Below are 23,898 nucleotides of genomic sequence, written 5' to 3' on the forward strand. Positions count from 1 at the left end.
AAGATCAAGTTCCAACAGGAAACACAAACTCCATCATTAACACGAACACTGAGCGCCTCCATCTGATTTGTCTGTGTGTAGTCAGAGCGCTGCTGCCTTCAAATTAAATGTTACATTATCTCTCTGAGCACCAGCAGATCCTCTTAATGGTTTCTGATCCTCACCTGTAAATTCCTCTTTGATTTAACTAAATGGCCTAAAGTATGTGGACGCTTTGGATGACAGTCATGTGACTGTTGACCTTTGAATTCCAAACCCACAGAAATGAACGTGCAGCCTTCTCGTTCTGGATCTTTCCTGCTGATGTTGGGTGACGAGGTGCGCCTCGTTCCAGTTCGTGAAACAGAACACCAGCACTGACAGCAGATTTCACTTCTTTAATACGGGCAGAAACATATTGACACGGACATGTTTCATCTAAAGAGCTTGTTTTGTCAGGCTGATGGTGGCTCTTAGATAAAACCTGTCCCTGTCTTCATGTCTCTGCCCGTATTAAACAAGTGAACTCTACAGTAAGTGCTGCAGTTGTGCTTTATGGTCTTCGTCAGCACCGTGCAGCCTCTTCACACAGTCTAAGGTTGTTGTTTTGTTTAGTGGTGTTGAGTTCAGAGCTCTGTGCACATCACTCAACTTCTTCCACACCAACTGTTCCTCTATGAAATAAATCCTGAAATACTTCAGTAAATATGTAAATAATGTAAACATGAATAAATATTCCACATCTTTTTTTTTTATTTTAGAGCTCTTTGCGTAAATGGAGCTTGCTTTTCTCACAGATTTAAAGATTTTGGCTCCGTCTAAATTTGAGTGAACGTCCTCCAGAGGCCAGTTTAGTCTCTTAGCAGAGTGTGAGGCAGACGGCCCACACAGCAGAGCAGCTGCTAACAAGTCGTCTCTCTCAAGTCCATGTCTTGAGTCTTTTAAAGGTTCAGTCTGTCAGGTTTGGGGGGTTTAGTGTCGTCTTTATATGTGACAATAGATCCATCTCTTTCCAACGCTGTGAACGGCGGTGGTGGTCTGTGAGGTCATTAATACATCCAGACACTACATCACTGACTGGTTCCGTTCTGCCTTTATTTAAATGTCTTTGTTGTTTCCAAAGGTCCCACAGTATCTTATTCACAAAACGCCACGCTGCCTCCACGACCTGCAGCGGCTCTGCTCCGTTCTTCTGTAAGCTTTCAGAAAACGTGCAGAAACACTGACAGAATGAACCCAGCGTACAGACACAAGGCTCCGTCTGTCTCCGTCTCTGTATCTAATGTTAAGCACAAATTCCTTCAGTGTTTGGGCACCCAGTGGCTCAGTGGATAAAGCAGGCGGCCCATATGCAGAGTGCCCTTCCCACAGTGGCTACAGGCTGCATGTCACCTCCTCTCTCTCCTCCTTTCACACTTCAAACTGTCCTGTCATTAAAGGGCCACAGAAACAAAAACCCTTCACTGTCCAGGAGCTGAATTATCCTCAGAGGGCTCTTCCTCTCAGAAACAATCAGACCTGAGGTCTCATTTATGAAACAGTGTGTACGCACAGTACGAGGCCTGAAAGAGCTGCACGCCACTTCACACGGAAAAGTTGTGATCTATAAAAACAGACTTGATGGAGAAACTCTGACCCATGCTGACCAACATGTTGGAGACAGGAAACTGGTGACGCAGACGGTGAGGTGGAGCCTGACCGCAGGAACTGCTGATGATCCATGTTCAGTCTGGATCCAACACTGTTTTATAGATGAGACCGCGGCTGATTTAAAGCAGGAAAAACTCTGAATAAGCAGGTTAGAATTTAAATATCAGTGTTTTTCCAACGCAGTCGTTGGCGAGGAGCTGCTGACTACATGAACACATGAATCTATCTATCTATCTAGAGTCAGTGTTTGGTTTGTCCGTTCTGGGCTACTGTAGAAACATGGCGGTGCAACATGGTGATCTCTGTAGACCAGGACCTGCTCCCTGTGGAGATATAAACAGCTCAATCTGAGGGAACAAACACCATTAGATGAGACTATAATCTGACACACTGGAGCTTTAAGACTGGCTCTGATAGGTCGAGTCCAAACCCTGAATGCAGCCCAAATGTACATGTGAATGTGTGCAGAGCCGTCCACATACTTTTGACCATATCATTTTATTCTGACATAATTTTCAAACAATCTCATTTTAATCTGATTTCCTCAGTCTTCTCTGACATTTTTGTTTTCAGCCTTTCATTTGTAAAATCAGTTCACTGATGACGTTTATGTGTCTTTTCTGGTTCCACCGGTTCCTCTGTGTTATTTATGTATTTATTTATTCATGATTTGACGCAGCCGCAGTGGAGGACGAACTTTTGGAAGTTACTGGGGATCAAATTGAGACTAAAGAATCAAGCTCAGTGTTCAGGTCGTCTGCGTTCAGAGGGCTGACATTAGAACAAACCTCACACAGACACAACGAGCTTTAAGCAAACACATTGCTCAGCCTGAGCTTGTGTGCTCGGGGACATAAATATCAAATACAGCTGCTTTTACACAGGAACAGTTTGTTTCAGTGTGACACTGTGTGTCTGTCTCCTGTCCTCCTGTCCTCCTGTCTTTGTGTGACGTCTCTCCTTTAAACACAACTCGCCCTCCGCCTCTAATCCTCTGCTGCACCGGCCCGAGGGTGTGGACAATCACCTGAGCTACCTGCGGATTACAGCAGCAGGACAGGGCTTGTAGCAGCTTGTAGCGTCAGAGCTAATGCTGCACTTATTTGCCCCAACATCAAAGTGCGCAGCAGATGACTCAGTTGCAACTGTCAGAGATGAATGTGCAGATACCTGAGGGGCTCATGGGACACTTTTCCTCCTTAAATCCTCTCAGAGCGCAGATGAGTGAGTTTGTGAGTGAAGTTTCATTTTCAGCAGTGTCACACTCTCCCTCTGCTCACACCTGGATCACCCTATCAGGACATATTAACCATTTTTCACCTCCTGCCATCCACCCCCCCGTCGTCGTCGTCCAGATGTCTCAGACTCACAGAGGGAGTTTGAATCAAAATGTGTTTCTGTCCACACTGCTCATGACAAGAGGAGAAGACACTGAGCAGGCTGATCCAGTTACACCTACAGCCCACAGTCTCTGTGTATCTGCTGCCTGTTAAAGCTTCAGTCACATGTTTCAGGCCGAGCTGAAGATTCAAGAGTGCGCCCACTGTCACAGAGCTGGAGGTGACATCAGGCTCAGAGCAGAGGTTTAAATCAGCAGTAACTCACTTCACAGTGAAAGCATGATGTGGAGTCCTGCTGGAAAATATCTGAATATAATAGAAAGAAAATCTGAAAATAAAGTAAGAAGTGAATTTGTTTCGACTGCAGGTTGACATGAAATATCACTGAAATACAATCAAAGTATCACAGGCCCACACTGAATCTGTGCCGCAGATAGACACTGCTTGTAAAAGTCAGACTATTGTCAGTGTCTCCTCCTCCTCCTCCTCCTCCTCCTCCTCCTCCTCCTCGTGCATGTGTGTGACAGTCGTGTGTTGTGTTCAGTCAGTGTTATGTCAGAAATCAGAGTTAACAGATAATGTTTGTTTCTCTGCTCCATATTCAACCTACTGATGATTAAATCAAATTTCTGATTCAAACTTTCTTCTAAAATCTCATTTTAGGTTTTAATGTGTGAGATGATTTTGGTTCAGAAACAACTGTTATCATAAATAAACACTGTCGATCACATTACCAGCAAAACTTCATCCATTCAGAAGTGGTGACATTTTAATATTTTGTGACATAAATCTTTTCCTGTTGGCTTTGCTGACAGACAGATGTGGAAACATGGTGTCAGCTGCCTGCACTCTGACCTCTACAGGTTAGCTAGTGTTAGCCTTGGCCGCTCTGCACTGTGCACCACTGGTGGCGCCGTCCCAACAGGACCGTGTTGCTGCATTAACGTTGTGGCCGCCTTCCGGTCTCCCATCAGGTCACCCTGGTGAGTTAGCGGCTTCATCTCTTCCTTTTAGCATGGTTAATTATGTTAGCACCACTAGCTGTGCTGACGCTGCTAACAGCACTAACAGAGCTAACAATGCTAATAATGCTAAAGGGGGTTTATGGCTCAAAATGAAGCTGCTAACTCATCCAGGTGACCTGTGGAGAGACCAGAGGGCTGACACAAACGCTGCTGCAAGGAATCAGTCCAAAAACCCAGAAATGAGTTAGCATGTTAGCACCTTCTGTTCCCTGGTCTTGAAGTCAGCGTGTTTTGGGTTAGACATCTGAAATAAGGTCTGCGGTTAACACAAGCTTTTGTTCCACAACGTAAAATACATCAGTAAATACCTGCTGTGAAGTTTGAAGCTTTATGTGTCTAACAAGAGTCAGAGTGAGACTACAGAACGTCATCACCACTTTACTGCCTCATCGTTGTGGCGGTGACGTTAAGTCATGTGACTGTGGTGTGGTTTGTTTACGGCCTAACGTTAGCTTTCTTCTTCTGCTGATTGAATTTATTCTTCAATAATCATAAAGTGGTGTTTATTAGTGGAGATTATCTCACTGAACAAAACCTGAAGGATCAGAAGTAAATATTCTGTTAACATCCCAAACTACAGATGGTTGTTTCGGCCTGTTCAGTAGAAACATGTAGTCTCATAGTCTCACCTGTTTTGGGATCCACATCGAAGTACGTCCGATGAGCTTCCAGCATCTGGTAGGAGAGCTTCCCCTCAGAGGAAGTGTCCACGTCTGTTGCCAACACCTGGACGACTGACTTCACTTTGTCCACGTTCTCCTGGACGGACGCAAAGTACACGGGCTGAGAGAGTTCTGGAGCGTTATCATTAACGTCCAGGACCTCCAGGAAAACGTGCGTCCAGGAGATCAGAGGTTCGGTTCCCAGATCAGTGACGTAGACGGAGAGCCAGTAGTGAGGCGTCGTCTCGCGGTCCAACATCTCAGTCGTACGAATCACACCTGGGACAGGTGAGAGGGGAGTCAGGAGGAAAATAAAACAGTTTCACTTACGAACAGAACAAGTTTTCACTGGTTTCAAACTGCTACTGCCTCAGGAATTAATCACTTATCAGTTTAATCAATTAAATATTTAATAAGTGTAACCACCCCGCAGGAAATATCAGTCACCACTTTCATCACGCTCAGAGCGCCTGTTTGCAGTTTGAGAAATTTGGCTCGGGGCCCGACGGCCCCGCAGCGTGACATGTCTGTGTTGCCAAAACTAAGTGAGATTCCTTCAGAGTACGAGGAGCAGATCCCACAGGGGAGCTGCGGTACGATGGGGGTCTGACACGTCTTCACTGCACATAGTTTCCGTCTGAAGCAGTTTGAATTCGGACACCCTGAGGGGGAGCAAAAAAAACCAGCAACACACAAACCAAGACGTATTTCAGCGCGGCCCCATTATGACCGAGAACTCTGTTTGCCCTGATTTTATCTGAGCTCTAAGTGCAGCAGCGGACTGATGGAATGCACGGCGATATGTCGAGAGGTCGAAGGGCTTCCTCTACAGATAGATACCATGATGGAAAAGACAAACTACCTCAAACACCCCCAGAGGAGAAATCATTACGTACGATGACACCAGGAAATATCTGTAACAATTTTCTGTGTCAACATCAGGAGGAAATCTTTACACTTACATCACATTTAACATCAGGGTTATTAATGTCAACTGTGCCTGAGTGTGAGCTCTTGCATATCAGTCAAACATCACAAACAGAAAATACACACTGAAACCACAGATGGAAAAACATTCTGACCACCAGGGCCATTAGCAGCTGTTTCTTCTGCTTTCAATCATAACACATGATCTTCATCAGCAGACGGGTTCGGCCTGTTTGTCTCTGAACTGAACATGTTCACATTTTCATTTTTCTGAGTATTTTAAGGACTCAGCTCGTCCATGTTTAAAAAGCTCCAGCTACAGCAGGGGCTCTAACACTTATCACTCAAAGGTCAGCAGCGGATTTTTATTCAAGGTCAGACGTCTGAAACAGTTGGAGATAAAAATAAAAAACATTTCATTAACCCACTTCTTTCTTTTAAACAAATTATAAATCTGTCTTACATCATAGAAGCTGAGCACACAGCAGGCGTGTGCAGCACGTGCATGTGACGACCCAAATAAACTGTGACAAAGACATCAGCAGCGGGGAGCGTGATATCAGTGACCTGACACGACAGACGTTATAGATTGTAACAACCCTTTGATAACTGAAAGTTTAAAGTTGAAAACTAAATCCTGGAGTTGAACAAAAGCCTCTGTTTGTCACAGACAATAATGACTTTTAGTTCAAACAGTTTATTTCTGGTGAAGTTTTAAAGTGATTTAATCAAACGTCACTGTTTTTAGCTCAGATTAAGTTTCGTGTCCAGACAGAGGCATTTGTCGCACACGATGTGTTCAGGGACCCAGAGGCGGTCCGAGACTCTGCGGGGCCCCAGGCTAAGGAGCCAGTCAAGGGCGTGTCCAAACGAACAGTATCCAACTGTCACACTGTAGCTAGAGGGGCCCCGGTTAGAGGTGCATCGTGTAATGCTTTAACTTAAGGGTTTATGGGGGTTTATAGCTGCCACTGCAAGATGTGCCGATATATGTTTCCTTCTTTTCCTAATTTTTTGTGTTCCACCAGATAATCTGCTCTGAGCTCCCGTATCACAAATACAGAATGTGTCTCCTCTCTTCTAGAACATGATCTCTGTAAGAAATAACAACTGTCTGAGCTGCGTCTGTCTCGGTTCTGTGTCGGCCCAATCACAAGAGATGTGACATTAATTAACAGCAATTAATTATTTCTGGTTTCGAGCAACTGATTGCAGGCAAACAATGTCATTTCTGCCGCAAGGCTCAAAAGTATTTTGACTGTCTTAAACTTGAATGTATGTTGCTTAAGAAGGATGGGCAGGCATTTTCCTTCAGTCACTCAGGCTCAAGGAGAAATATCTATAGCTTCAGGGAGGGTCAAAAAAAAAAGTGAACTCAGACCCATGCCGCCCACTCCTCTCATAAATAATGAACAGTCCCAGGCAAACAGCAGCACAACTAATGATTCAAACTATAAACTATAATATAGTTCAGGACGAGGCTCTGCAGGTTTTACATGTTCAAACTTCATCAAAAGAAAAACTGTTTCCCCCTCGTCACCAACAAACAACCAGAAACACAACAAAGAGACAAAACCACAGAGTTATTTTTTTTTTTTTACCTGTTTCCTCGTTGATGGCGAAGACGCCCAGACCGGAGCCTTCATGGATGTGGTACCTGACGACTCCATCTCTGCCCAGGTCTTTATCTGAAGCTGTGAGTGTGACCACGGACGTCCCCACCGCTGAGTCCTCCATCACTCCGGCTTCATACACAAACTCTGACAGCACAGGCCTGTGGAGGTTCTCGTTCACGTCTAGAACCTGAATCTCCACAAAGCAGGAGGAGGACAAGGAGCGAGGGAGGCCGTGATCCACCGCTCGGACCGTGAGGTTGTAAAATGGCCGTCTCTCAAAGTCCAGCTCCCGCTCCAGGATCAAGGCGCCCGTGGAGGCGTCGAGGTGGAAGATCCCGCCCTCTGTGTTCTTGAGGTTGTAGGTGACGAGGCCTCCACTGCCCTGATCCAAGTCGACGCTCTCGACCCAGACGAGCAGTGTGCCCACAGGAACGTCCTCGGGAACTTTGACTTTGTAAACTTTGGGCACAAACTTTGGCGGGTTGTCGTTTATGTCCTGTAAAACCACCACCAGGTCGATGATGGAGAACAGCTGAGGGCCCAGCTTGGCCTGGTCTCTGGCTTCAATCCGGAGGTCATGCCTGGGCGAGGCTTCCCGATCCAAACGGCCCGTCACCGTCACCTCGCCAGTCGCTTCATCAACCCTGAACATGTCAGTGGACGTCAGCAGGGAGTACTGGACATTCCCGCTCATATCTGCGTCAGGATCTACTGCACGAGCTGTGAAGATGATGGAGTCCACCTCCGTGTTTTCAGGCACATGGATCACGTATCTGGGCTGATCGAAAACCGGAGGATTGTCGTTGACGTCCATGACGTTCACTGCAACAAACTTCCACGCAGACGTCTGCGGTATTCCCAAATCATAAACAGTGATGTTCAAGATGTAGAACTCTTTACTCTCTCTGTCTAGCGGACAGACTAACTGAAGATCACCAGAGAAAACGTCGATGAAGAAACAGCCGTCCTCGTTCCCACTGGAGATGGCGTACACCAGCTTACTGTTGAATCCAGAGTCAGCATCCGTCGCCTTGAACTGGACGATGGTGGAATTCAGCGGATGGTCCTCAATGAGGTCGATAGAACCCGGGATGCTCAGGTCAAACTTTGGAGAGTGACGGTTGGTGATGTGCAGATCAGAGAACGTGTCTTCTTCTTGAATGGTTAAAATGGGTTTGATGGACTCGATCAGTTTATCGGTCAGCTGTTTGAAAACACCTGTTTCGTGGCACTGGAGCGTCGCATCATCGCCTCTGTTAGTGACGGTTACCCTGATGACTGAAGCCTCTGAGAAATGTTTGCCATCTGTGGCTACAACTTTTAAATCAAACGAGTTTGCTCTCAGAGGGATCGGCTGCTTCAGGGTGACGGCGCCTGACACTGGGTCGATACCAAACACCTGGAGCTCGTTCCCTGACTCGAAGACGTACTTCAGCTGCTGCAGCTCATCCACGTCGATGGCTGACAGCTCAGCGATGGTGTGTCCCACGGGTAAGTCCTGAGGCACGGTGGTGTTGCAGCCCACCCTCTCAAACAGAGGGAAGTTATCGTTGATGTTGTTGAGGGTTATTGTCACGGGGCATTCGCTGACCTGACTGAAGGGGGTGCCGCTGTCTGACGCCCAGATTCTCAGATGGTAGCGCCGTTTCATCAGCTCGTAGTCCAAGTGTTCGGAGGTGGAGATGACGCCTGTGAACGGGTCTATGATGAAAGGTAATGGGCCTGCGTTCGCTATAGTGTACGTCACAAAGCTGTTTTTGCCTTTGTCTCTGTCTGTGGCGACGACTTTCAGAACGCTGCTGCCGACAGGGGCGTTTTCATCCAGAGTGGCGTGATAGGACGTCTGGCTGAACTGTGGGCTGTTGTCGTTTTCATCCATAATCTCAATCACCACGTGAGTCTCAGCCTCACCGTGATTCGCCATCACATCGAACTCATATCTTTCCTTCCTCTCATAGTCAAATCTCGCCGTTGTTACTATGATTCCTGTTCTGGGGTTAATCCTGAATTTGGTGCTGTCAGCATTATTTTTGATGCTGAAGGTGACGTTATAAGGCACAGAGGAGACAGAGACTTTGACTACATGAGTTTTAGGCGGTGAAAACTCGCTCAGTGTTACGATGTAGGTGTCCTCGAGAAACGCCAGCGGGCTGTAATGATGAGCCGGGATGTGGATGTGTGTAATCGGAGAGAGTAAACTGGGGAAGCTCCGGTCTTTAGCCTGAAGGGACAGATTCAACCCAAAAGGAGTTTGAGACCAGATAATCCTCTTTGTGGAGATCACTTGGAAGTCTCTGCCCTGCACACCTGACGGGATTATCTCAAAACACTTGTGGGGATCTCCTCCAACAATATGGAGGGATTCCACGGGCTTAACGCCGGCCTCCACGTGGACATCAATACTTATTCTGCCGCCTGTGGACACTGTGGGTTTGTGGGGAGGTGTGATAACTGGAGAACTCGTGGATGTCTTCTGGACGTTTACTGTAACCCTGGCAACATTTCCAAATTTCTGAACACCAGATATTTTCTTCGTCCTGTCCTCAGCCAACACGGTGAGGTCGTACCTCGCCGTGCGGGTGTGATTTAGCTTCTTGACGAGGCTGACTGTGCCCGTGAAAGGGTCGACGACGAACGGATGAGCTCTGCTGGTGAAGGAGTAATAAAACTCAGCGTTGCTGCCGACATCGGCGTCTGTGGCACTAACTTTCACCACACTCGACTTGAGTGGAGTGTCCTCTCTGATGGCCGCGTTGTACGAGGCGGGATAGAAAAGAGGCTTCAGGTCATTGGTGTCAAGCACCTGGATCAACACCTTCGTCTTCGCCTGGAAGTCAAAAGTGCTTTCGGTCGCGGCCACAGTGAGAGCGTAAGTGTCTCTGACCTCTCTGTTGAGGAGTGCCGAGTTACTGCTGCGTGTTTTGATCCTGAGGAAGCAGAAATCCCCGACTTTAACCACCTCTGCCTGGAAGAGGCCATCGTCATCACCTGAGACGACGTTATACTTGATTTCCCAGAACACATCTGTCATTTCAATGCCCATCTTCACGGGCGTCTCCACGTACGTCCGCGGGGCTGAGTTCTCGTTGATAGTGGCATTGTAAAGATGATGTGTGAACCTTAGCGGCGAGCTGTCTTTCCCTTTTCCCATACTGCCCTGACATCTTGCCACGTGCAGGAGGACTGACGCTAAAGTGAGGAGAGCTGTTCCTAAAGCTGCCATCTTTGGTCCGTCCATGAAGATCCTCAGACCTGTGAAAAGACAAGAGACAAACAGATGTCATGTTATCAGGAGTCCCATCTTTAACGATTCATTTTAACTTTTCCAGAATATTTTACAGTTTTCATGACTTTACAGACGAGGTAGAAAATACGTGTAGTGATTATAGGGAGCCCTACAGGGCTGAGACTGAGACTGTGGTTCTCAATCTTTTTTCAGTGACGTACCCCCCCAATCTCAGAACTCTTCAGTTATAATGTGACGATGATAACACCTCTGGGGGCAAAGGTCAATATTTCGGCCTGATCTGGTGCAGCCAGCAGATATCTGGGCCAAGACTTCCTCTTCATGTGTTGGTCATCTGGGATTATCTTTAGCGAATATGAAGCTAACTTGTTATCAGCTGATTGGCTCAAGATTTCATTTTGACCTATTCTGCCTCTCCACAGACGGTTAACCTGCCGCTCAAACTGATTGGTTGATATTACTCCGACTAAAAACAGAAACCTGGGGTCTCATTTACAAACACTGTGTACGTACAAAAGGAGGCCTGAAAGAGGCGTACGCCGCTTCACACGGACAGTTGTGAGCTATAAAAACAGACTTGGTGGGAGAAACTTTCACCTGTGCTTACCAACATTTTGGAGACAGGAGATTGGTGACGCAGACGATGAGGTGGAGCCTGATTATAGGAACTGTTGAATATTTTCTGGCACACGTCATTTTTGGTTTTGTGCGTACAAACATTTTTAGTATGGATCTTATGCATTGTTAATGAGACCCCTGAGCACCTTAGATCCTAAAATCTTGTCCTGTCGCCTCTAGACTCTGAATACATACACAGATATCTGTTTATAGAGACCAAGGGCCTCCCTGACCAGCACTAATTAAGAGGTTAGAAACAGTGCTGCGCCCTCAGTGTCTGATTTACTAAACACCAACTTAATAAATGAAACACTGCAGTGCTACTTTTCAGAATCTGTCACTAAACTCGTGGTCAGCATTTTTTTGTCATCATCCAGTAAATGAAGACATTGCTGCAGCTGCATTGAACTGATTGTTTTTATAAGTTGCACTTACAGTTTAGTAAGGACGGACAATTTCAGCTCTTTTCTTATTCAACTACTCATTTAAAAAAAATCTCGTGTAAGAAAAGGAATTTAAATCAGCCAACGAACTGCAAACTATTTGAAATCAAATATAAAACATAAATTCAAAGTTAAGTTAAGTTAGTTAGCATAACTCCAATATAAGCTACTGTATAAATAAATAATAATAATAAATAATAATAATATAATAATATAATAATAATATATATATATAATAATAATATAATAATAATAAAATAATAAGTAATAATCATAAATATGACAGACAGAAGGACAGACGTATAAAACAACAGCGACAGAGCTGCAGATGTAATTTCACTGTCACAGATATCACATGTTAGAATCTACAGTCTGAGCAGTTACAGCTTTAAAGTTAAACTACACACATCACACAGTAACAACAGCAGAGCTCTGTGGGTCGATCTCTGGTGAACTGTGTGAGTGGCGTTTGTTTTAACTCCATGCAGGGTCAAAGTTCAGGGTGTGATGTCATACAGTAGTCTGTCCTGACTGTGAGCAGACTGTACGTAACAGTACCAACTTTTTCAGAGCAGCAGCAGGACAGACTAAAGTAAAGAGGCTCAGAGCGCAGCCTTTCTCACACTGACCGTGGGAACCTGGAGATCAGAGGCACCAGTTAACCTGCATGTGTTCGGACACTGGGGCCCTGAGCGGACCTGCAGGTTCAAACCCAGAGCCCTGTTACTGTGTGCCAACAGTGCTAACCACTGTGCCTCTGTGTCGCCTCAGAGCCCAGTGTTATGTGTTTTAAATGTAATTATAAAGTCCTTGTTTCATCCTGCATGTCTGCAGACACACATCACACACACTCTCATACTGACTCTTGTACCTATTATTTAGCAAACAGAGGAATCATTTTTCCGCAGCTTCACACAGGATCCAGATGGACTCACAGCAGAGGTGCGGCCTGTGGCGAGGTATCTGACTCCTGCCCCGACATGCCACAAAAAGAAGTCAAAGTAAAACAACACATTGTTCCAGGAGCAGAGAGCTGCCTCCGAGCCTTTCACACAAAACCCTGTAATTATTCCTTTGGTGGCCGAGTGTGAGCAGAAAGTCCTCCTGAAATGATTCCCTGTAAGCCTTTAGTCATCACAGAGCTATGAGAATGGATTTGTCATCAGAAGACAGCGGGCGGTTCAGAGCTGATCCGTGTGTAAACGGCTGCATGTGTGCTGTAGGTCTGAGCTGCTGATGGCTGTGTGTGCTGCAGACGTCCCTGCAGGCGTCAGACGTTAAACATGACCACCAGAGGATCCAGATGTGACACTGCTGAGACTGTGATGTCTGTTTTATGAGGGAGACTTGGACACAGTGACGACATCACATGTTCAATATAAATGGAAACTGAGACAGACTCAGATCTCTGACTGACAGTAAAGTTGAAACCACATCCTCCTCTATTCAAACATTTACACTGCTCATAAAACATTTACTGAGCGCTGCGTCTGATTGGACGGAACATGTTCTTTTTATTCCAAACATGACTCTGACTGGAGGAACTTGGTAAACCTGATCATCACACACTACACTAAAATCTAGTTTTATGTTTCTGTCTAATACGACTACAGGAGCATCAGGTGAGTTTCCTGTTTCAGTTTCCCTCACAGCAGATCCAACAGTGAGAAAACCATCTCGTCATAATCTCCTCCGACCTAATCTGCATCTTCATCCATGTTATTCATACTTATTCATACTTGTTGTCGCTGCAGAGGCAGAACTGATGTTATCCTAATCCCTGGAATCATTACTTTGATTTAGCGTTCCCCCGCTCTGCTAACTGTTTACCTGTGTGCAGGAACAGCGTGTCGACACTCAGACTGGGAGGAGGAGGAGGAGGAGGAGGAGGAGGAGGAGGAGGAGGAGGAGGGAATAGTGTTAACGTAAAACTGACAGTTTATGTTTCGCACTTTGTTTCACTGCAACTTCAGTGATTCAAAAAAGCTCATGAAGCTCAAACAGCTGAAAGATGAAGGCTCAACATCGGCTCATTTTACTGGTCGACGTGTTTTAGTACTGTTCACAGATCAGAGACGTTTGATTCTGTATCATCAGAGTCTCCACGTAAAGCTCCAGCGTGTCAGATTATAATCTCATCTGATGGTTGTGTTCCTGTTCCCTCAGGATGAGCTGTTTATATCTCCACAGAGAGCAGGTCCTCGTCTACAGAGATCACCATGTTGCACCGCCATGTTTCTACAGTAGCCCAGAATGGACAGTCTGAAGCCCTGAAAAAGCCTAATGGACCAATCCTAGCTCCCGCCCCCCTTGGTTACTGTTGCTAGGTCAGACAATGTTCCTGTACTGTTGGATACAAAGTTTCCCACACATTCATCTATCTGTGGCGACTCGCCAAAACATCTGCCACCACGTTTAGATTTTCTGTCGTTGGTGCTGGACTGTTCATCAGGAGCGCTGGTTATAATTTGCTCCACGCTCTCACAGCTCAGAGCGACTCTGGGTACAGACGGAGCAGCAGGACAGCAGGCGATGTGAAAGTGAATTGTTCATCATGCTGGGTCTAAATGTTTGTTTGCCTCTGCAGCAGCTGCTCCTCTCGTCCATCACTCTGATCTGATCAGCTCAAATCTCCACAAACTGCTGCTGAAGGAAATCAGAGCTCATGAAGAGCTCCACCTGCTCTGTGTTAAGAGACGGGGCGCAGAGCGACACAAAGAGGTTCAGGTGTGTGTCTCCAGGTAGACTGGAGGTTCAGGTGTGTCTCCAGGTAGACTGGAGGTTCAGGTGTGTGTCTCCAGGTGGACTGGAGGTTCAGGTGTGTCTCCGGGTAGACTGGAGGTTCAGGTGTGTGTCTCCGGGTAGACTGGAGGTTCAGGTGTGTCTCCAGGTAGACTGGAGGTTCAGGTGTGTGTCTCCGGGTAGACTGGAGGTTCAGGTGTGTGTCTCCGGGTAGACTGGAGGTTCAGGTGTGTCTCCAGGTAGACTGGAGGTTCAGGTGTGTCTCCGGGTAGACTGGAGGTTCAGGTGTGTCTCCAGGTAGACTGGAGGTTCAGGTGTGTCTCCAGGTGGACTGGAGGTTCAGGTGTGTCTCCGGGTAGACTGGAGGTTCAGGTGTGTCTCCGGGTAGACTGGAGGTTCAGGTGTGTCTCCAGGTAGACTGGAGGTTCAGGTGTGTGTCTCCAGGTAGACTGGAGGTTCAGGTGTGTCTCCAGGTAGACTGGAGGTTCAGGTGTGTCTCCGGGTAGACTGGAGGTTCAGGTGTGTCTCCAGATAGACTGGAGGTTCAGGTGTGTGTCTCCAGGTAGACTGGAGGTTCAGGTGTGTCTCCAGATAGACTGGAGGTTCAGGTGTGTCTCCAGATAGACTGGAGGTTCAGGTGTGTCTCCGGGTAGACTGGAGGTTCAGGTGTGTGTCTCCAGGTAGACTGGAGGTTCAGGTGTGTCTCCAGATAGACTGGAGGTTCAGGTGTGTGTCTCCAAGTAGACTGGAGGTTCAGGTGTGTCTCCAGATAGACTGGAGGTTCAGGTGTGTCTCCAGATAGACTGGAGGTTCAGGTGTGTGTCTCCAAGTAGACTGGAGGTTCAGGTGTGTCTCCAGATAGACTGGAGGTTCAGGTGTGTCTCCAGGTAGACTGGCGCTGAGGCTTCAGTGGAGGGTGACAGGTATGTGGGGTGTTATCAGCAGTCACCTGGTGACAGATAATCAGATTACCCTGCTCAGCGTCAGTATTTGGGTTTCAGAAAGGATTTAAGGAATCTGCTGATCTGCATTTTTCTGCAGTGTCAGTTTTTCATCTGTGAGGGTGGATTAAAGAAGGGTTTACATCATGTGTGTGTGTGTGGGGGGGGTGAGACATAAACTACACCTCACACATCAAACTTAAGTAAGTATTACAGTGTGTATTAAATGAAATGAGGGGAAACAGAGAGCTGACACAGAGACTACAGAGCATGAAACTCGATGTGACATCATCGTAACTCAGACCGAGCAAACATTAGGTCATGTGATGATCGTCAGGAGGCGGAGCTAAAGGCAGCTAACGCTTCATGTGAGCAGGAGGTGAGGATGAATTACACTAACACAGATATGATTCATTCTGTTTTAATCTAATGAACACTGTGTCAGACCTAATGAATCCATCCCACCAATCAGCATCACACACAGACACACAGACACACACACACACACACACACACACACACACAGAGACACACACACACACACACAGACACACACACACACACACACACACACACACACACACACACAGAGACACACACACACACACACACACACACACACACACACACACACACACACACACACACACACACACACACACAGAGACACACACACACACACACACACACACACACACACACACACACACACACACACACACACACACACACACACACACACACACACACACACACACACACACACACACACACAGACACACACACACACACACACACACACACACTCCTTCCCGCTGTGTTCAGGCAGCGACCTGCAGCCACATGTTGAGCTTCAGCTTCCTGGATCACATTTCACCATCACCCCTATGATGCTCAGGACACACTCAGTATCTGCTGCTTCCTTCATTCCTCCTGTCTGTCTGTCCTCTGTCGAGGAACAGCCGAGGGGTTTCCTATCTGTGCAGCCGAGCACCGCAGCACCTCCACGGACTATTACATCCAGACGGTCCCGGTGTTTCCTCCGCAGGCTCCACTTCACTCAGCTGCCCGATAAACCCGCTGCTTCTTCCCACTTTAACCTGAATAACAAACCAGGGCTCGGTGCTCCGGTTGGATCCAAACGGAGAGCCGGGGCTAGCTCAGAGACTAGCGGAGGCTAACTGGCTGTGCTTCCCTCCGGTCATGCTGCGGCTAACGCTCCGCTAGCCGCTCCCAGCTAGCTCCGGTTTGTTATTCAGGTTAAAGTGTGAAGAAGCAGCGGGTCTGTGGGGCAGCTGAGTGAAGTGGAGCCTGAGGAGGAATCACCGGTTAGCCCCGGTTTCACTACAGGCAGATTCACTCGCTACAGGGGCGAGGAAATAAAACCTGAACAGCCAATCAGAGTGATCTCTCTCACCAACAAGCTCCGCCACTGATTCAGCATGCTCAATTAGCCGAAATGCCGCCGACACCGAAGTGTCGACGGTGCGGGACACACTGCAAAAACTAGGCCGACAGACGCTCACCGACGGCCCGACTTTGGTCGACAGCTGACCGTCAGCTTGGTGTGTCAGGGCCTTTACTCACACACCGACTGACTGACTGACTGGTGGAGGAGACAGTGGACCAGCAGCTCCTGCGATCACTCACTGGTTTTATCAGTCTGGTTCTGAAGAGAGAATTAACAAACTCCTGTTTCCTGTCAGTCACTGTGTGAAGTGGTGAAAGTGTCTCTAATAGAGCTACACTGACACTGACTAAAACACGTTAGCTTGATTAGCTTCATGTCAGACTCCAGTCTGCTGACTGTGGATCAGTAACTCACTCTCACACACACACACACACACACACACACACACACACACCCCTCAATAATAGTGAACTGTCCCTTTAAATACGTATGTAAGATCACATATTTACAGAGACTCATTAACATGTCATTTATACTGTAAATATTAACACAGACAGAACTACAGGGTCTGACTACGTACTGGGTTCAGATCCTGGATCAGTGTTGATGTTGAACCAATGAGGAAACAGCTGTTCTTATCTCTCTACAGTCATCGTCTCCTCGTCAGTCCTACCTGCCAATTACACCTGACCACACGCATCACTTCCTCCCGTGTTCAGGTCATCACCTACTTCCTGTGTGATGATGACTCCTGGAACACAGACATGTTGAATCATGGCTGCTTTTACTGCACATCATCAGGCCGTGTGACGCCTGAGGGCTTCATACAACACGCACCTAGGCCCCGCCCCCGCCCCCACACGTTCCTACAAAGACTGTACGTCTCTACAAAGACTGTACGTCCCCACAAGGACTGTACGTCCCCACAAAGACTGTACGTCCCCACAAAGACTGTACGTCTCTACAAAGACTGTACGTCCCCACAAGGACTGTACGTCTCTACAAAGACTGTACGTCCCCACAAGGACTGTACGTCCCCACAAGGACTGTACGTCCCCACAAAGACTGTACATCCCCACAAAGACTGTTCGTCCCCACAAAGACTGTACGTCCCCACAAAGAGTCCATACAAAGAGTACGTCCCCACAAGGACTGTACGTCCCCACAAAGACTGTACGTCCCCACAAAGACTGTACATCCCCACAAAGACTGTTCGTCCCCACAAAGACTGTACGTCCCCACAAAGAGTCCATACAAAGAGTACGTCCCCACAAGGACTGTATGTCCCCACAAAGACTGTACATCCCCACAAAGACTGTTCGTCCCCACAAAGACTGTTCGTCCCCAAAAAGAGTCCATACAAAGAGTACGTCCCTACAGAGATTGTACGTCACAGCAAACACTCTATGCATCCCAGCAAAGACTCTGTTCGTCCCCACAAAGGGCATTAAAGGGTTTTTTATTTTTCCAGTGAAAACTAGACTCTGTTAATCCTCCTCAGAGCGCATTCATCCCATCAACCTGTTTCCTGCTCTTTGTGAAGTGATTACTGCCCCACTCTGCAGGAGAAAGGAAAGAAAAGCAGCTGCTGGGATTCAGCTGAAATATAAGATCCAGGTAATCTCATCAAGGTGCTGCTGGGGGGGGGGTTCAAAGTAAACGCTGAATAACAGACGGACCAACGGACTTTATTTGTCTGTCAGTCAGTATTTAAACATCTGTACAGGAACTCCAGCTGCAGATATTAGTTTCACCTCTGAACACACCTACATGGCACCTACAGGGCACCTGGACACTGACAGACATACAGCAGTGTGGATGTGTTTCTCTGTGAACTGATCAGTCTTTGTCCATCATGACATCACCTCTGGATTCTTCTGTTGTTGATGTAAACTGTGATTATTGGATGCTTTTATTGTTCTCAGTGTTCTGTAATCAGCGTCCCTATAAAACAGAGCTGGCTCTGAATGACCTCGCTGTTTCAATTAAGGTGATAATAATAATAATTATTACAGATTAATGGTCGGCTTACACACTGTAGCGTACAGGGCTGCAACTAACACTTATTATTATTATCATTATTATTAGAAGTAGTAGTGGTAGTATAATTATTATTATTATTACTATTATTGATTTCTTTGGCAATTATTTTAAAATTTATTATTATAATATTTATAAATTGTTTTGTCCATAAAATGTAAAAAATAATGTGGAAAATTCTCATCGCAGTTTTCTGTGGTCCAAAGTTTTGTCCAACCAACAGTCTGAAACCCAAAGACTCTTCATTTACTGTCATAAATCATTTTTTCTGTTTTTTTTTTTTTAATCTGTTTTTATTTCTATTTATTGTTATTATTATTGTTATTATTCATTTATGTATTTTAGTTTGGGATGTTGGGGGACTGTATCTGTGTTCTCTGAAAAATCAAAAACATATTGTTTTCTTTGTGTCTGTCATTTTCTCAGTTTCAGTGTAAAGACGGTTAAACGGGACGGAAACAGGACGACACTGGCCCTCTGAATTTAATGATCTAACATCCTGTTGGCTGTTCATCTCACGGCTTCAGGCTGCGGCGACAGTGACGTCACACATGGTGTATCGTTTGTTGGGAACATCTTGATATTGATTTGGGGACAATGACGTGTCTGATAGTTCGCTCTTCTTGTTGTCAGACATCCTGTCAGATTATATTTCCTGTTTGTTACTGACTGTGAATGTAGTTAGCATAACGTTAGCTTTCTGGCCAACAGCTGGGTCAGAGGGTTCCATCAGCTGAGTGGACGAGTATCGTATCTGAGGTTCGTCCTATTTACTGGAGATGTGAAGAATGTTTCCGTTTCCGCATAAGAACCTTACAGGGTGGTAATGATTGTTCCAGGTGTTAGTCAAACCCTCAGGGGTTACCATGGAAACCAAGTTATGGCTTGTCACAAACTTTATTTTGACTGCAAAATGTAAAAACTATAGATAAATATTCTTATTTTTGTTTCTTTGGTTAGTGACGGTATAAGCAGGATAAAACCTGACGAGGCGTCCATCATCATGTTTTAACGGCCTTCACAGAGGCAACTGTTCACGCCTCCATGTCAGCTGCTGAAAACTGACAATGGACACCTTGTCAGGTATTATCCTGCACACACCAAAGACAGTATTTTTTATACTAATAATAAGCACTCAAAGCGTCCTGAGAGCTGCGTCAGACACCATGTTTAACTTGAAGAGTTGTCCTCACCGACCCACTCATGACGGCACGAACACGTTCCTCTAAACTAACTTTCAGACCACTTCTCATTTGCATAATTGCAGAGTTCAATTTCCTGCCTATTCATAAAAACCATCAGCGTCCTCAGTGTGAGTGTGGCTACAATCTGAGGCGGTAATGAGTCTGTGCCGCAGCACAGAGCCGTGATGGATGGAAAGGCTTCACTCCATGTCACTCTATTAAAAACAAACCGCCACAAACTTGTTAACGACAAAACACAAGTGAGGCTTCGCTCCTCCTCAAAGAGCCTCTGAGAGGAATGACCCCAAAATGTCACAGCTGACAATGAAGTGTTTCAGTGAGGTGTTCAGCAGCTGCTCACACTGATCAGATAAAGGCAGGTCTTTAACATTTTAATGCAACAGCAATGATGTGAGCTCATAATCTGAGCTCATCACAGCTGATATTGCCGCACAGAGTCAATCAGTTAAAGACGCTGCTGATCTGAGTCACACTGATATGTTACGCTTTGTACTAACGAGCCTGGAGGTTTCTATCCAGGTGGGTAAAACCTTCGTCCTCCTCGTCCTCATCCTTGAGAATAACACATTATAATCTGCACTAATCCCTCTGTAGCTGGAAGGTTTCTGTAAAGTGTCGGCAGTTATTGGAGCCTCCTGCGGTCTGAACCACGTCGACTGTTGTCCTCTGCACACTGTGAGGTCCTCATATCTCCCTGTCATTTGTTCTTCACTGAGCCTCACTGGCTCCCGTACGACACATTGACAAACAGATGACGATGTCGACACATTATGATGATGATGATGATAATGATGATGAAGGCTGGAGCTTCTGGAGCTACTGATGCTACACACATTAAAGAACGTGCACAGTCAATTTACACCAGCTCAACACTTGAGGAAACTCAAGGTAAGGTTATTCTCTGGTTAGCAGGCTGAGGACGGATTCTGTTTTATTAGATTTCATGACATATGAGACTAATGCCTCCTGATTTTATTGGGGCGCCTCTCTCTGTGTGTGTGTGAGGAGGGTGGCTCTCTATAAATCTGTGTGTTGATGTGTAGGAGGCGGCACCTGTCAGTCATGTTTGGTTCGGCCCCTCCAAACAGCTGACGCCTCCTGAGCCGTGATGAAAACTGTGAGCTGACATTTGCATAAGAACAGAAAACACTCAGTGATGCAGCTGTACCTCCCTGACATCTTCCTGCTGCGGGTACCAATTAAAAAGAGGCGTTGGAGGGTCAGGGGAGGTCAGGGGTCAGAGGAAGGACTCGGGTCGTCCCCTCGCTCTGCCCGCCCCGACTCGTCCTCTGCCTCCAGCACTCGGCTCTGCTCTGCTCTCACTTTATGACTTTTTCTTCCTGTTCTCAGACTTTAATGACTGTGACTCTTCACCTCTGAGCAGCAGCGGTCCGTCCCTGCTGGACTCTGCTGGTTCAGAGTCAGGCTGCAGGTTGGACCTCATTACTCGGGGACATTAGTCCCACAGGTCAGACCGCATCAGCAGCTGAACCGCTCTAATGAGACAGAGACAGGTTTTGATCTGATCAGAACAAGACGACTCTAATCGATCACTTTCACTTCTTATCATCAGCCTCTGACGTCACCGCTGTGTGCTCACAGCTGATTGGATGTTTCCTTTTGAATAAACCCAGGTAAGAACACAGACAGAGCTGAACTTTACCGAACTGTTGATTCCTTTATAAGACGCCGTGTGAAGGAACCGTCCCAGCGAACGCCTCTGCAGGACTGTACCTTCAGACCAGCCCTCTGGGTGATGTCGGGGGGGCTGTGGGGGGGGTCAGGGGGTCGGGGGAGGGCGCAGCCTGCAGCCTAACCTCTGTCACACCCTCAGCATGAAGCTGGGACGCTGAAGCTTTAACTGGAGCTGACTGGTTATATTGGGCTGAGTTAACAACCTGAGCTGCTCTGCTGCAGAGACACTTAACCCTGTCAGGACCGCAGGGCGCTCTGATGACACTCTGAGAACAGGGCCGGGGGGGTCGGACTGTAATTAACACTAACTCAACATTCAGAGAACAAAATGAGCTTCATCACACTGATCTAATGTTTGAGGTCTGACAGAGAACTCTGATGATTTACATGCAGTTCCTGTGTTCTGTCAGATCTGCTGTGACATAAAACAGTGAGTCACAACATGCTGCAGTCCAGGATACACTATAATGTGTGGATGTGTGATATGGTCTGTTCTTTATTGTGCTGATGAAGCCTGTTTGCCACCGGACACAAAAACCCACCGACATCTGGCTTCTGCCGTTAGTGTGAAAGGTTACAATCATCATTTTCTCCCAAGACAAATGACTCTGCAGCAGTCACAGGGATTTATCTGCTCCAGCTCCATTGAACACACTAATTTTAGCCACTTTGTCACCTCAGCAACAAACTTCATCCGTCTCTGTCTGAGAGGATCAAACTTTGATCCAAATTAGTCTTCACTGAGTCAAATGAGCGACTGAATCAGTAACAGATAGTAAAACAAGTAACCAGCGTGACATGTTCAGCGGCCTCCAGCTGCTTCCTGCTGTTTGCTGAGCTGTTTTCTGGCCTGTCCGTGACGTCAAACATGACACAGCAGGACAAAAAAAAAAAAAGAAAAGAAAAAGAAACACGTCTCCACAGCTCTGATCTACTGGGGATGGGAAAAGAGTCCATCGCCGATTTTTTTAAAACTCTCGCGTTTCTCGCTTTTTATTACATGTTTACAACATTTCAGTTTCAGCAGCTGTCGATTCAATGAACACTTATTATTATTTGCTTTGGTTCAGTGGGCTCAGTGCATTAAATATAACTGTGTTTAACACAAACAGATAATCTGCAAAATCTCTTCCCAAACATCAGCCAGGACTGTCCCTTCCAAATCCGCCTCCCATATAGTTTTGAGGTCCCGAGGGCCGTCCGAACACAGATTGTAAATATTCAGGTAAAGAGTTGAGATCGCCTCCAGAGAGGTTCCAACAAAGCATCGAGGTCAGAATCATTAGGAAGAGCAGGACAATTAGGAAATGAGCACCGGGCAAAACTGCAAATTTGAAGCTATCAAAAAAAAGTGTCTTGAAGGAGGAGAGACCTTTTAACTGGTTGTTGGACAGATGCACCTACATACAGGTTCCTCAAGGTCTTTACTCCCAAACTGGCCCAGATGAAAAAGGTGCTGTTCAGCAAAGATGTGCTGCTGTAGACGAGTGTGTGTGCAGGCCAGGTTCCTTTTTATTCTAGAACATTCCAAGATAAGACTTCTGCAGAGGAAAGTGAGGGGAAGTGAGATTTGTAAATGTGGGAAAATATTCATCTTGATGGTGTAAATTCCAGCAGCAGCAGACAGCTTCAGCAGAGACCATTGCACAGAGTCTTTTGTAAGCAAAGAGACAAAATCTTTCTTCTAACGTGTTGGCCACATACACACCACCATAAACAAACGCAGACTTGGAGGTGTTGAATGGCACATTTTGGAGTGGGTACTCCTCAGCAGGCTGACTGAGCGGGAACATGTGACTCATGGTGAGATTCAGTTTATATCCAGAGCTCCTACTGAAGGTGTCTAAGACTGAGAGCAGTGTGGGGATGCAGTCTGATAAATCAGATGTGTTTTCCTGCATTTAAAACCCCACATAGAATGTACATGACAGTTCTCATGGAAAACAGGTATTATGTTCTTAACATGCATGTTGTCATGTGACACATCACAGCAGACCTCAGTGAGCTGTGCGATGGTTCAGTGACTTTATATCAGTCTGACTTTTTACTGTTTTTCACTAACATGCTGTTTTTTTCTTACCAACTACAAACTGGAGTTTTTTATAAGTTTATTTCATCAAAGTTTATAAAAAAACATATTAACTGACATCTGAAGCGTCGTGTCTCAGTGAAGTGGCTTCACCCGACCCTAAAACTTTTACTGTCACAACATCTGTTAAAGTCGTGTTGGAGCACCGAGTGTGAACGCTCGTAAAGATCCAGTGAAGTCACAGAAACGTTCTGAGGAGGATTTAACGTCAGTGTGGGGAAACACAGACAGATTTAAAACTGCAATTAGACTGGACACAATTTGTCTA

At 46.3% G+C, this 23,898-nt stretch overlaps 2 protein-coding genes across 2 annotated transcripts in view; one reads left to right on the forward strand and one right to left on the reverse strand.

The window, feature by feature from the left end:
* The window catches only part of LOC125894085 (uncharacterized), a 328,241-nt gene that overhangs the window by 137,419 nt on the left and 166,924 nt on the right, over window positions 1-23,898 (forward strand). The gene's annotated exons all lie outside the window — the stretch shown is intronic.
* Window positions 1-23,898, reverse strand: part of fat2 (FAT atypical cadherin 2) — a 119,376-nt gene that overhangs the window by 93,574 nt on the left and 1,904 nt on the right. The window contains exons 2-3 of the mRNA XM_049585213.1: window positions 7,185-10,451; window positions 4,624-4,935 (exon numbers count right to left, since the gene is read on the reverse strand). Of these exons, the coding sequence (XP_049441170.1) occupies window positions 4,624-4,935; window positions 7,185-10,437 (3,565 nt within the window). The 5' untranslated portion in view covers window positions 10,438-10,451. The remainder of the gene's footprint in view (window positions 1-4,623; window positions 4,936-7,184; window positions 10,452-23,898) is intronic.

Source organism: Epinephelus fuscoguttatus, linkage group LG9 (genome assembly GCF_011397635.1).
Source record: "Epinephelus fuscoguttatus linkage group LG9, E.fuscoguttatus.final_Chr_v1".
Classification (NCBI taxonomy): Eukaryota; Metazoa; Chordata; class Actinopteri; order Perciformes; family Serranidae; genus Epinephelus; species Epinephelus fuscoguttatus.